General features: G+C 45.7%; 1 protein-coding gene across 3 annotated transcripts; it reads left to right on the forward strand.

The window, feature by feature from the left end:
• Nucleotides 1–9814: 9814 nt before the first annotated feature.
• GGT6 (gamma-glutamyltransferase 6) lies at nucleotides 9815–13749 on the forward strand. 3 transcript variants are annotated; one of them, XM_079133096.1, is made up of 4 exons: nucleotides 9817–10344; nucleotides 10952–11154; nucleotides 11233–11346; nucleotides 12235–13749. In XM_079133096.1, the coding sequence occupies exons 1-4, from the start codon at nucleotides 10205–10207 to the stop codon at nucleotides 13278–13280; spliced, it is 1503 nt and encodes a 500-aa protein (XP_078989222.1). In that variant the 5' UTR covers nucleotides 9817–10204; the 3' UTR covers nucleotides 13281–13749. The 3 variants fall into 3 exon arrangements, with proteins under 3 accessions (XP_078989221.1, XP_078989223.1, XP_078989222.1); XM_079133095.1 differs by having other exon boundaries at nucleotides 9815–10344; nucleotides 10952–11346; XM_079133097.1 differs by lacking the exon at nucleotides 11233–11346 and having other exon boundaries at nucleotides 9815–10344.
• The last annotated feature ends 822 nt before the right edge of the window (nucleotides 13750–14571 follow it).

A 14571-nucleotide genomic window follows, 5' to 3' on the forward strand; every position in this document is an offset into this window, starting at 1 on the left:
CACAAATACAAAATCCTTTAATAGAATCTTAGCAAATCAAATCCAATAATATATAACAAAATAATACTTCATGATCATAAGGAGTTTATCCCAGGAATGCAACATTATTTTAACATTTGAAAATTGATCAACATAATCCAAATTAACATGCAAATAAGAACTGTAGGGTTACCTCAATAGATGCAAAACCCTTTGACAAAATGTAATATCCATGCATAATTTTAGAAGAAAACTCTCAAAAAAACTAGGAACAGAAATGAATTTTCTCTATCAAACAAAGCACATCCAGGATAAAGACTTAGCTAATATCATATTTTATCATAAAAAGCTAAATGTGTATGTGTTGCTGGGCATGGTGGTACACACCTGAAATTCCAGCTACTTATGAGGCTGAAGCAGGGAGAGGATCACAAATTTGAGGCCATCCTGGGAAACTTAGCAAGACTCTATCTCTGTCTCAAAATATAAAATAAAAAGGGTTGAGGATGTGGCTCAGTGGTGGAGCACCCCTGGGTTCAATCCTTAGTACTGGAGGGGAAAAACAAAACAAAACCATGAAATACCAGTACACACACACACATACTGGCTAAAACCCTAAAAACTGATAATACTGAAATATTTCCAAGAACATAGTGAAACTACAACATTTATACATTGCTAGTAGGAATGCAAAATGTAACAGCTATTTTGGAAAATAGTTTGATAATTTCTTGTTGAATTAACCATACATTTATCATATGACCTAGCAGTCTCACTCTTAGATATTTATCCAAGAGGAATGAAAATATATGTCCACAAAGACTGGTACACAAATGTTTATAAATATCAATATTTATAATAGTCAAAAATATTGGAAACAACATAATCTCTGTCAATGAGAGATAAATTGTGGCACATAGATACAATGGACATGACTCAGCAATAAAAAGAAAAACCACTACTGATAACATGCAACAATCTTTTCTAAGACTTTATGCTCCATGAAGAAGCCAGATAAGAACAAGTACATACTGTAAGCTTCCATTTATAATATGTAAATCTTCAAAACATGATTCCTTTAGTAAAGGCAAACATAGAGTGATAGAAATAATATCTGGGGTTGCCACAGGCTGGAGTTAACCGGTGAGGCAAGGATCAGGGGAAACTCTCAGGTTGCTGGAAATGTCTTGATTGTAGTGTTGGTGGCTGGTCATACATATGAAAACTGATGACTTCTTCTACTTTGTGTAAATTATATTCAATAAATTTGATTTTTAAAACCCAGTGCGCAAGAGACTTGTTGGATAACAGTGGTTTTGATAACAAAGTGAAGACAGTTGGCTGATTGGAAACTGGCATCCCCAAATCTACTGGAGGAAAAGATGTGACTGTTCCTGTGCACCAAATGCCAGCTACAGAGTAGCAAGGACGCGAGTGGAGCGGTAGTAAAAATCTGCCCGGTAGCGCCACCTGGAGACAAGATCCAGAACGGAAGGCTGAGCTGCTTGGGAGCCTAGGAAGTTAGCTGCACCAAAGGCACCCTGGGTCAGAGACCCCATAATGGTGTGACCTGGAGCGCCTTGAAAGAACTTAGGAAAGTACCCGCCTAGATGAAGAGTCAACCATATACATAAATACAATGCCCGAGGCACAGCAGCTCACACAGTACCTCACACAGTTCTAGTCAAAGTAAGACCTTGGTTGTCATCGTCCTCCTCCCCAGCTTCAATCCTGGAGGAACCAAAAGTGACCAAGTATGGGAGTAAGGAGGAGAATCCAGGGCATATGAGCAAGTGGAAGGAGGAGACATTAAGAAGTTAATTAAAATTCCTCTCTCTCTCCCCTCCCCTCCCAATTGCTTGCTACCTGCCCAAAGAGACCAAGAAGGAGCAAGGGAAAAAATAAGGAAGAAATTTCTAACTTTAAATGGTCTTTAAGTTTTGGGGAGGATTCTTGGGAATTTTGTTTTGGTATGGTTTGGGGTTTTTTTTGTTTGTTTTGTTTTTTTGTTTTGCTTGTACTTCTTTGCATTTTTATTGTAGTAAAATATAGCATACAAATATTTATACATAACAAAATTTACACTTTTATACATAACATAAAATTTACACATTTTAAACATATAATTCAGTGGCACCAAATCTGTTCACATTGTTGTGCATCCATCTCCAGAACCTTTTCATCATCCCAAACTGAACCCCCATACCCACAAAACAATAACTGCCATCTGCTCCACCCCACCTCCTGTCAACCACTGTTTTAATTTCCATATCCATGGATTTAGTCATATTATATGCTGTTTTAAATAGCATTGACTGAAATGAGACTTTGAAACTTAAAGTAACCCAGGAACTTTTTACCAACAGAGTGTCCAGAGAAGACATGAGCCTATGCGATGTTCAATTCAAAAGGGTAGTGATGTGGCGGGGGGCTGTAGTGGTGGAACGCTAGCTTAGTATTTGCAAGGCCCTGGATTGGATTCCCCAGCACTGTGAAGAAAAGAGGGGAGGGGATTCACAGAACACATTTGAATGAAGATTGGGAGATTGTTAAAAAGTTGCCTTACACCATAAACATAAACTGGAGAAATCATAGCCTCTTCAACAAATAGTGCTGGGAAAACCTGAAATCCATATGTAGCAAAATGAAATTAAACCGTTATCTCTCACTCAGCACAAAACTCAACTCAAAGTGAATCAAGGACCTAGGCATTAGACCAGAGACCCTGCGCCTAACAGAAAAAAAAAAAAAAAACAGGCCCAACTCGCCATCACGTAGGCTTAGGAACCAAATTCCTCAACAAGACTCCTAAAATGCAAGAAGTAAAATCTAAAATCAACAAATGGGATGGTATCAAACTAAAAAGTTTATTCACAACAAAGGAAAAAAATCAAAACATGAAGACAGAGCCTACAGAATGGGAGAAAATCTTTGCCACGTGCACCTCAGAGTATTAATCTCCAGGATATATAAAGAACTTATAAAACCTAACACCCAAAAAAAAAACAAACAATCAATAAGTGAGCAAAGGAACTGAACAGACACTTAACAGAAGAAGAAATATGAATGGTCAACAAATATATGAAAAAATGTCCAACATCGCTAGCGATTAGAGAAATGCAAATCAAAAGTACACTGAGATTTCATCTCACTTCAGTCAGAATGTCAATTATCAAGAATACAGGGCTGGGGATATAGCTCAGTTGGCAGAGTGCATGCCTTGCATGCACAAGGCCCTGAGTTCAATCCCCAGCACCACAAAAACCAAATAAAACAAGAATACAAATAACAATAAATGTTGTTGAGGATGTGGGGGGAAAGTTCACTCATACACTGCTGGTGGGACTGGAAATTGATGCAATCACTCTGGAAAGCAGTATAAAGATTCCTCAGAAAACCTGGAATGACTATTTAACCCAGTTATCCCACTCCTTGATTTACACAAAGGACCTAAAATCAACATACTACAGTGAAGCAGCCACATCAATATTTAGAGCTGCTCAATTCACAATAGCTAAGTTATGGAACCAACCTAGATGTCTTCAGCAGATGAATGGATAAAGAAAATGTGGTATATATACATAATGGAATATTATTTAGTCATAAAGAAAAATGAAATTATGGCATTTGCTGGTAAATGGATAGAACTGGAGACTATCATGCTAAGTGAAATAAGCCAATCCCCAAAACCAAAGGCTGAATGGTCCTCTCTGATTATGTGACTGTTAACACACAATAAGGGAGTGGGGAGGGAAGAATTGTCGCTGGCTCTTTGCGGTTCCAAAATCCGTGGATATTTGTCACCGCTTGCAGCAACAACTTGCAGGGGTCTTATGGGTGGTGGAGTGGAAACTGAGGCACTTCTATCTTTCTCTTTAGTGCACTGCTTTCTTGCTTGTTTATAGATGATAGAGGAAATGAGGTTTACTTGCTTTGAGAGGAGAGAGAGAGAGCCCGCTTATCAGAGAGAAAGAGACTTTGCTTATCAGAGAGAGAGACTTTGCTTAAGAGAGAAACTTGCTGTGCCTTAAAGTCCTGCATCCTGTGAACTAAGGGTACGTCCACCCAAGGTGCCCTAGTGAGGTGTCTCAGTTCTCCGTTCCACGATCTGCCTTCCACTGCTGCCCCTACTCGCTGCTGTGTTCTTTCTTCTGGCTTTTCTGCTAATGGCTGCTGTTGCATATGTCCCTACTAGCTACTGCTGCGTGTTTTCCCCTCTGGCTGATGCCGGGCGTCTAGCTGCTTTTCTGCTAATGGCTGCTGTGTCTCTGTCTCGCTCTGCCTAAGCTTATATCACCTCCAGGACGTGGAGAGCAGGGCCACGCCTCTTACGCAAAGATTAGGCCAGACGCTCTGAGCAGGCAATTAGTGCTCAAGAACACATGTGCATACATTGTGTGCGTGGACGAGAAAAATCACCTGAGTGTGCTTATGTCAATCAACCTCCTCACTGCTGACGTGATCAGGCGCCATCCCGGCGCTGCCAACATGGCACAGCCCCCAACAAAGAATGAAGTTCATTGGATTAGACAAAGGGAAATGAAGGGAAGGGAATGGGGATGGGAATAGGAAAGACAGTGGAATGAATCATACATAACTTTCCTGTATTCATATATGAATATACAGCCAGTGAAATTCCACATCATGTACAACCAAAAGAATGGGAAGTTATACTCCATGTATGTATAATATGTCAAAAATACATTCTACTGTCATGTATAACTAAGGGTTGTGGCCCAGTGGTAGAGTGCTTACCTACCATGTGTGAGGCACTGGGTTTGATTCTCAGCACCACATATAAATAAATGAATAAAATAAAGGTCCATCAACATCTAACAAATTTTTTTTTTAAAAAAGAACAAATTTAAATTTTTTTTTTTTTTTAAAGTTGCCTTAGCCAGGTGCAGTGGCACATACTTATAATCCCAGCAACTCGGGAGGCTAAGGCAGGAGGATCACGAATTCAAAGTCAGCCTCAGCGATTTAGCAAGGCCCTAGGTAACTTAGTGAGACCCTGTCTCAAAAATATAAAAAGGGCTGGGGATGTGGTTCAGGGGTTAAGTGCCCCTGAGTTCAATCCCTGGTCCAAAAAAAAAAAAAAAAAAAATTAAAAAAAGCTTTATGTCAGTACCCTGAGGATTCTATTTCTTCAATCTCACAGCTACACAAATAAGTTTATTTTTCCCATGGGACCAAAAATGTAAAAGTTGGGAGTTCAAGGCTGATATAATTGGTTGAGGAGTCATCAGAGCTGGGGCTCCCTTAGCTTCTTGCCACACCATCCTTGGGTGGCCACACAGACCCCACCTAGTCCAGGTTCTGAGTCCAGGCAGGAAAAAAGGAACAGAAAAATGCTTTTGGGAGAATTGATGAAATGTCACACAAATCATTTCCTGCGCTGTGTGAATGAAAGAGGAGTGACCCAGTTAACAAAACCTGCTCCAAAGGTCCAAGGAAACAAGGAGCATGGCAGTCTCCCGGTAGGAGCAGGCTGATGGACAATTCCTATCTCCATATATTGAAGTCACAGGCTCAAATTCAGAGAAGGGCGCAATCAGCTAGTTGGCTGAGCTTGGCCACGTTTGCCCCATGGTTCTATGGGTAGGGCAGAATGAGAACAGATGTGCTTCCTTAGCTCTTGGTGGGAGGCAGCACTGGACATTATTAGCCTTTGTCATTTAAGTAGGCTAAAGATGGGCCTCCTGTGTATTGGCTCCTGTGATCTTTACTTCTTTACAACAGGATTGTCAGAAGCCCACTGGAGCCAAACTCAAATTTTTACACATCTAATTGCTTTCATTACAGTCCCAGCAAGCCATGTTCAACCACTTACAGCCTGCCTATTTTGCAGACTCTACCAACACCTGCTGGCCGTAAAGAAAGCCAAGCCCTGGGATTGTAAAAGCCTGAGCCATTGCTGCCCTTTGGAACATCTTTGACCCAGAGCCACCCTCATCATTCAGACATGTAAAGCCCCTTTCTGATTCCTCCCCTTGCTTTCTTCCCTTTCTGGTTGGTGGCCCTACAGCATTATCCAAAAAACGTCTGCTGCTGTGAGGGACTTCCCCTCACAGGCACCCTGGGCCAAGCCCTAACCAAAAGTTCATTGTGTGCTATCGCCACCTGGTGGTCATTGTCTCCCTTGCACAGCCCCCAAATCCTAGAACTCACTATAACCTCACTGACAGAGGAATAATAACCCATTAGAAAATCTAGATTCTGAAAGAATAGAGAGAAAGGGGCCAAAACCTGATGAATGTCCACTATGGTTGGTAATACCTAAGAGAAATAAGACTCTCAGAGGCTGGGGATATAGCTCAGTGGTAGGGAGTTCTTCTATCATGTGTGAGGCCATGGGTCCTGTCCCCAGCACTACAAAAAAAGAAGTAACCTAATTGTCATTGCTTGCAGATGTGTGAATTTAATTCTCAGAAAGGCTCGGAGAACTTTCAGAATTAGAATTGACATCAGATTCACACTTTAGGAGTGACTGAGCAAAAATAGAGTTAGACCCTTCACAAAGTTTCTCAGCACAAGGAAAAGGCTGGTACCTGAAACCAACTGGAATGTTTTTGATAAAAGAAATGAATAAAGAACTAGGTGCTACAGGAAAACAACACCATAGGCACTTCAGAGTTCATTCCTTCTGCTTTAGAAATATTAGGGAGGTGGGGGGAAACTAGGTACACACATATCTGTAATCCCAGCTACTTAGGAGGCTGAGGCAGGAGGATCGTAAGTTCGAGGTCAAACTGGGCAACATAGTGAGGCCCCATCTAGAAACTTTTTTAAAAGGGTGTCTGGGGATATAGCTCAGTGGTAAAGCACTGGCCTAGCATGCCCAAGGCCCAAAGTTCAGTCACCAGTACCACGACAAACAAAAGAAAAGAAATTGACAAAGTGATGAATGACCTTTACTGCAATTGAGCTTCCTCCATTCTAAGTCTGGGTCTAAGACATAATTCTTTGGTGACAGCAGGGTCAGGACCACACCAATGTCCTGATTGCCCTCTTTGTTTTCAGAGACCCAGAGTCAGTGTCTGCACTACATTGTGCTCCCACTTCAAGTTGCAGATGACATTTGCTGCCCTCCACGGACTCCTAGAAGTATGTGCATTCATTGGTGTTATTAATTGTAAACAAAAGACACACTTCTGCAGGACTTAAGTAGAAAATAAATTTATGAAAGTTCAGTGGGCACAGAAAAAGGATGGTGGAGGATAGGGCCATTGGGGAACTGGCTCAGAAGTTATGCAACCAGGATCAATACTCAGAATCACAGTGCAGAAATGTCTGGTGAGGGCACCACTCTTTCTGCCTCATCTGAGCATCAGCTGCCAGAGTATCCCCGACATTGAGTGTAGATATTGTGGTGCCATAACTCTGAAGCAATACCAGAGAAAATGTACTGCTGACCCTACCAAGTAAAAACGAATAACTTCTGGATTCTCTGCTTATTAGGATCAAGAACAAAATATTTATTGGGGGACTGTGCTGAATTTTCCCAACAAAGAAATACCTGGGATAGCAGTTGCAATTTATCTATTTTTACCATATCTGCTGTCCCTTTCTAATACCTGTCTGTCTTCTGTATTAGCCACTAGATTAAGTTGAAATATGATAGCAATCAGTACTCTTTCGTCTTTCAAGTCTTCAGTGGTAGCATGCATCTTTGCAAATTCCTCCAAGAAAGTAATATTGATTTTGGTTTTCTTTGCACTTGTAGAGCCTTTCTGAGGTTTCCACTTCGCTCTTACTAAGATACAGCCTCTTATTCTATGAGTCAGAGAAACAATATGGAGACTATAATTACTGCAAGGATTTTTTTCCAACTGCATTCTCATAATGTGTGGAAATAGCCACAGGATGGGTTCAGAATTCCACCAAGCCTACCATGAAGTACATATAGGTCAAATTCTCCTTTGTCAATGATCAGAGTTCCCATTCTAACTAACGAAACACAGAGGCCTTCAGAAATCACTAACTTAGAGCCAGCATCCAATGATCCCCAGAAGATGTGGGTATTTCCATTTCCCAAGCAGGCACTTATCCTAGCAAATGGCATACACTCAGTCTAATACCACCTCCCCTGTCAGCTGTAGTACGGATTGGCTTAAAAACTTCATGTCGTGGTTTCTGTCAACTGGAATCACCTGGAGTGATTTTTCTAAAAATTCTGGACAAATCAGAAAGACACCTTGAAATGAAAGACCAATTCTACCTTGTCTCCAAATCTACCATTAGAGTCCTAGCATGCTCCAGGGAGGCCAATTATAAAGTCCACCTGGGGAAAATCTTCTACACAAAAACAGCCACCCTTGGCAGATCTGAGATCTGACCTGGATAGATGAGCAGGAAATTCCCTTCTGATACTCCAGGGGATTGTAGAAATACTGACAGCTAGGTCCTTGTCCTTCCTGTCTCTGGATCCCTTTCTAGTTGGCAGGAACTACCAGGGCTGCTAGAGGACATGCTCTGTGGACTGAGGGACATCCAACCTATTTTGCAGGCTCCTCATGGTCCTCCCCAGCACAGATGCCTCAGAAATGGTACTCAAAATCTGCTGCACCCATCTGTGAGCACATTATACGAAGCTATTCTCCAACTGGGATACCAATAATAACCACTGGGAGAGCTTCAAACTATCAAAATGACCAGCATTTGCTTCCAGAGATGCTGACTCAAATTCAGTTGGTGTGAGATTGGGGAACGGAGAGGGACCAGGATGCTGGTAATTTTTTAAACTACTATAGGTGATTCCAGTCTAAGACATCACTAGATTAGGGGGCTAGATAAAGTAGTGGTTCTCAGCCACATCTGCATATTGAAAACACCTGGGAAATTTTTAAAAGATGCTGATGAATCTCCAAACCAGTACCTGTCTTGGTTACTTAAGTGATCTGCTAGTATTAGGATTTTTTTTTTAAGTTTTCCAGGTGGTTCTAATGTGCAGTTATGGCCTTTAGGATTTTAAAAAATGAATAATAAAAATGAATGAAAAAATGAATAGACCTATAGCCTTACATTCCAGACTCAGAGTCTCTTTAATGTGTGTGGGGGGGGGGGGCGGGGGGGATGTTTCTGGAGTAAGGATTATCCATACCATTTAGCATGGGGGAGACTGAGGCCTAAAGAGCAAAGAGGTAATAAGGAAATAACTCATTTTTGGAAGCACTGTTCTCTATCAAACCTTACCCTATGTGCTTCCACTGAGCCACATCCCCAGCCTTTTTTGGTTTTGGGGTTTTTTTTAATTATTCTGAGACAGGTCTTGCTAAGTTTCTTAGAACCTCGCTAAAATGCTGAGGCTGGCTTTGAACTTCCACTCTTCCACTCTGCTTCAGCTTCCATAGTCACTGTGATTACCAGTATGCACCGCGCCCAGCAACAATCCAACTTTGCAAACTCCCTGGTGATTCTGATACACACAAAAGTTGGAGAACCTCTATACCTGAGGCCAAGAGAAAAGAAAATGGTTGTAGAAGCATGTGAAATTAAAGGATGATATTTTTGTGATTGTTTTCATTTTGCTATTTAAATTTATTTTATTAACTAGTATGTAAAAATTGTGAATATTATTGGGTACTGTATAATATTTTGGATACGTGTATAAATTGTGTAATGTTTAAAACAGATTAAACAGTCAGGCACAGTGGAACATGCCTGTAAACTCAGGAGGCTGAGACTGTAGCTTCCCACGGAGATCTGTGGCGCCACCTTCTGGACAAGAGTCACATAACATGTCCAGGGTTTTGCCTTCACTGCCCAAGACCTCAGAGTAGCGCCTTGTCCCCACCTGGAGGCCACACCCCCACCTGGAAACCACACCCCCCACGTGACCCGGGTCCTAGGCTGAGACACCACCCAGGCCACCAAGTAACCGTAGCTGTAATTCGAGTCCTCAGTCCCCAGAGTCCTGGGCAGGTCAGGAATTCTAGGGGCTGCTCCCTCAAGGAGCCGTCGGAAGCCCCCACCGAGGCCCGTGGATGTAGGACTGGGCTCCTTGACCTTGTCGAACTGTGGCCCTGACAGGCAGCTGCGCTGGGAACCTGTCATGAGAGTCTCTATGCCCTAATGGGACAGGCTCGCCCTGCCCAGACCTGTTCTAGATTCCGCCACCACCCTTCCCCAAGGCCACTGCACCTCTGCCCGACTCGCTGGAGCAGGGCCTCATAGTCTCAACCCGGAAGGCTGGCAGAAGGAGGGCTGGGTCGTCTGAGGGGCCATGGAAGCCACAGCAGAGCCCGTTCTCTACCATAAGCTGCAAATCTGGGAGCCAAGCATGGAGTCAGAGGAGGAGGAGGAAGAGGAGGGGACATCAGAGCCCCTGGTTCTCTCCCTCAGGAGACCCCTGGATGTCCCTGGGTGAGTTGGGGAGAGGTGTGGATACCCTGTTCCTCAGACTGGAGGCTGGCAAATTCCTCTCTAGGGAACCCTGAAGCAGGGTGGAAGGGCTACCCCATGCTTGGCTCAGTTTCAGGGACTTTCTGGATGAATGGGGGAGGAGGTCCCAGGCTGCAGCCCCAGACCCTACTGAACCAAAGGTCTGTGCATCTGAAGGGACATCTGTACCAAGCCAGCCCCTGTCCTGTCTGTGGCTCTGTCTTAGGTTCCTGCCCAGGTGCAAGAAGCACCCGCCCAATAGGTTGGGGCTGAGCTACACCTGTCAGACCCCTGCTCTTTAGCCACCTCTCCTTCCTGCCAAGTCCCTCAGGCCTCCCTCCAAACTGGCTGACCCCTACCTCTCCAACCCTCTCTACAGACAATCCCTCCAGAGAAGGCCACAGTTGCCCTAGCTCTTTCCCTCTCCAGGTATTTGCCCATGCTGAGCCCTATACCTGGAAGCCCTGATCTCCTTGGCAAACTTGTTCTTTTGCAAAATCAAACCCTTTGGGGAAACATTCCCTGTGTTCTCTTGGGATTCTTGGGTAACCACTGCCTCAGCCCCAGTTCAGGACATCCTTCTCTGCAGGAACAAGGTTGGTGGGCTTCCTGGAGCCTGGGCCCGACTGGTGGCAGCCCTGCTGCTGCTAGCTGTTAGCTGTTCCCTGGCTGTGAGGCAGCTCCAACATAGGGGCAGCTTGACAGGAAAGCTGGCCTCCATGGCCCCTCCAGCCAGCGTACACTCCCATCCTACTGGTGTGTACCACCATGGTGCCATCATCAGCCCTGCAGGTGGGTGCCAGGGAGGGGAGGGGTCAGGGGTCACTTGCCCCAGGCCTCTCCCCCATAACAATCCCTTCCTTACTGCAGCCATATGCTCCCACCTGGGCCAAGAGCTACTTGCTGCTGGGGGCAATGTCGTGGATGCTGGAGTCGGAGCCTCTCTGTGCCTGGCAGTGGTGCATCCTCATGCCACAGGGCTAGGTCAGTGACCCATGACCCTGACAGCAGAACTCAACCAGGGCCCTGGGCAGTGACCTAAAATTCAGGCAGTCAGTGGCCTTGACCTCAGGGCTAGCTAGTGAACAGCACATAGGATTCAGGCATTGGCCTCAACCTTAGGCTGTGACCCTTGAGTCCAGGTCTTTATAACCTTGTCCCCAGGTGTGCTGTCTACCTACACAGTTGTGCTAGGGCAGTGGGATAGGCTGCCAAGAGACCAAGAAAGACTCCTGGAGGTGCTGATAGGAGAAATAGGATTTATTGAGAAATGCTTCTGGGAAGGTCCAGCGGCAATGGGCAGGGCAGGTATTCCTCTGCTCCACACAGTGCCTCTGGTACCTTGCCAGAATGTACTGTCTCTTTCCTCTCAGGATGCTTCACCCAGGGGTGGCGTCCATGAACAAGCACATCCTCTCCACAATGCCCCAGTCTGCCTCAGTTTCCAAAGGGGCGGTTTTATAGGTTAGGTTACAGAAGTAGTAGTTGCTTTGCTCTTTGTATGACCAGCATCTGAGAGCAACTGTCCTGGCATATGTGCAAAAACACAGCTTTTTCAACTTTTTCCAGATAATACTAACTTACCCTAGTTCCCAGCATACACAACAGAAAACCCATGTCCTTCTAGTTTATCTCAGCATTCCTGACTAGAGCCTGCTCTCCAGGTTGCCTTGATTTGGCCAGGTTCCTGGAAATTAAAGGAGTATTCTAGGGATATGGTATCTTTTTGTCCTCCTTTTAAGGATGATATATCAGGACTGATCCCAGGCTCAGGGATCAGTCAGTAACCTTTCACCTAAGGCTGCTGAATGACTCTGAGCTCAGTACTGGCCAGCGCCCTGACCCCTTTGTGACTCCTTTGTCTCCTCCCAGGTGCCATGTTCTGGGGCCTCTTCCACAATAACTCCTCAGCAAACGCAACAGCTCTGACGTCAGGCCCAGCCCAGATCCTGGCCCCTGGCCTGGGGCTGCCCACTGCTCTGCCTGCCCTGCATTTGCTTCATGCACACTTTGGCCACCTGCCCTGGTCACACCTGCTGATGGGTCCCACCATGCTGGCTCAAGAAGGCTTCTTGGTGGATGCATCCCTGGCAAGGGCTCTGGCAACCCAGGGCACGAAGGGCCTCTGTCCACTGTTCTGCCATGCTGATGGGACCCCCCTGGGCCTCGGGGACCGAGCCACCAACCCAAAACTGGCAGCGGTGCTTCGTAAGGCAGCACTCGCCCCCACTCCAGCCCTTGCCGGAGATGAACTACTGAATTTGCTGTCCAGAGATCTAGGGCTGGAGGAACCCTTGGCTAGACCCACCCCCACCTTGGTGCCAGCACTGCAGTTTTCTATGACCCAAGGCATCCTATTCACTACCCCAGGTCCCTCAGCTGGCCCAGAACTGCTGGCACTACTGAAGACAGCTCTGCACTCCAGAGAACCCAGCCCTGACCTCTGCCCACCCCTCCTGAAAAACACTGTGACCCCTGTGAGTAGCATCCTGGCCACCGTGGACAGCAGCGGCACTATGCTTCTTCTTACCTCCTCACTCAACAGCTCCTTTGGGTCTGGACACATGTCTCCAAGCACTGGGGTTCTGCTTAGTGATCTGGTGGACAGGTCTGCAACTAGTGCCTGGGCCTGCCCCCTCATTCTCCGTGTTAGCTCGGATGACACAGAGGCTGATGTGATGGGGCTGGTGGCTTCAGGAACTCCCAGGATGGCCGGAGCCATGACTCATGCCTTGCTCAGCCATCGTGCAAGGCCCCAAACCCATACCCACCAGCAGCACCAGCCCCAGCCCCAACAAGGACCAACAGAAAGCTCCAGCACTTGTGGCCAAGGGACCCTACTCCAGGTGGCTGCCCATGCAGAACACTCCCATGTCTCCAGTGTCCCCAGTGGCTGCTGCCCCTTCCAGGGGTTCTAATGGAGGGGCAGGAATCTGATGGGGGACAGGGTTGTCTCGAGCCTGAGAGCAGGGCAGAGAAGACCCAGCAGCTATGGGGTGCATAGAGAATGTGCATCTACTATGTGCCATTGCTGGCTCAGCCCCCAAACTCTGACCTGGTCAGTTACCTGAACTCAAGCTCTGGCATCCAGGGCAAGCTTGATCACTCTTCATAGCATGCCCACTAGATGGAATATCTGGCTTTTTCTAATCAGCTGAGGAGCTTGATGATAATGAGGAAAGAGCAACAGGGCCTGGGGCTAACCCTGAGTGCAGATCACCTCTGGGAAAGACAAATGGAAGAATGCCACGTCCCTAACTAGGACTCTGTGCTCCATGGGGTAGGGGCAAGCAGTACTCAGGATGCTGCTGGCATCTCTGGCTCCATAGCCATCCTCTGCTGATCTTCCTCAACTGGACTGGAAATAAACATCAAGTCTCCTGGGTACCAAGTGCCATTCCTGCTTTTTGGTTAATTTCCATCAGCCTTTGAGGCACCTGATCTCAGGGTTTCCCCCAGGGGCAGCACAGGTGAGCAACATCCAGAGAGGATGTCTCAAAGCTTCCCTTGCTCTGCTTACCTCATGTTTCCTGGGGCACCAGACATGAAAGGTGAATCTTTTAATTTTGCTTTCTAGAACAGACAAGAGTGGGGCAGGGTTTGCAAGGGTAAGTAGGAAGTGTCCCAGGGCCCTGGTTACAAGGGACCTGGAGCTGGGTGTGTGGTGTTCGAAGGCCAAGGTTGGCCCTGACCTCCCCTCTAGGACTGGGGTCAATCTGTATACAACTCTTCCCAAGCCCAGAAGCAGGGATGGCCAGTATCACTTCCCCTTCTCTGCCATTGTAAAGAGCATCTCTGATTTAATAGAACTCTGCATCCTACCATCTCTCGCCCCCTAAAATATAAATAAATAAATAAATAAATAAATAAATAAATAAATAAATTCTCCCCCAACTTAGTAATGTACCACGATCTATGCAGTTATTTTACCCCAAACCCAGCATCTCTGTCTGTTCCTCTCCCCTGGTGCCCAACCCATCACTTCCTCCAATCCCCACTTTAACCAGCTCCAAATTAGCCCACGTCTGATCTGTTTTCATATCAGAGTGGTGCTCTCCACTGGTGTCTGACTGATCTTCCTGCTTGTACTTTTGCCTGCAATCCATCCCCCACACAGCAGCCAAATAATCTTTTTAAAATGTTTATGATGTAAAACCCTCCAGTGACCTCCCAGCACACTCAGAATGAAATCGAAGCTCCTGATCCTGG

Source organism: Sciurus vulgaris (genome assembly GCF_902686455.1).
Source record: "Sciurus vulgaris genome assembly, chromosome: 3".
Taxonomy (NCBI): domain Eukaryota; kingdom Metazoa; phylum Chordata; class Mammalia; order Rodentia; family Sciuridae; genus Sciurus; species Sciurus vulgaris.

Coding starts and splice junctions, on each gene's coding strand:
- GGT6 (XM_079133095.1), top strand. CDS start 10,205: ATGGAAGCCACAGCAGAGCCCGTTCTCTACCATAAGCTGCAAATCTGG. Junction 10,345..10,951: donor AGACCCCTGGATGTCCCTGG/GTGAGTTGGGGA, acceptor CCTTCTCTGCAG/GAACAAGGTTGGTGGGCTTC. Junction 11,347..12,234: donor TCCTCATGCCACAGGGCTAG/GTCAGTGACCCA, acceptor GTCTCCTCCCAG/GTGCCATGTTCTGGGGCCTC.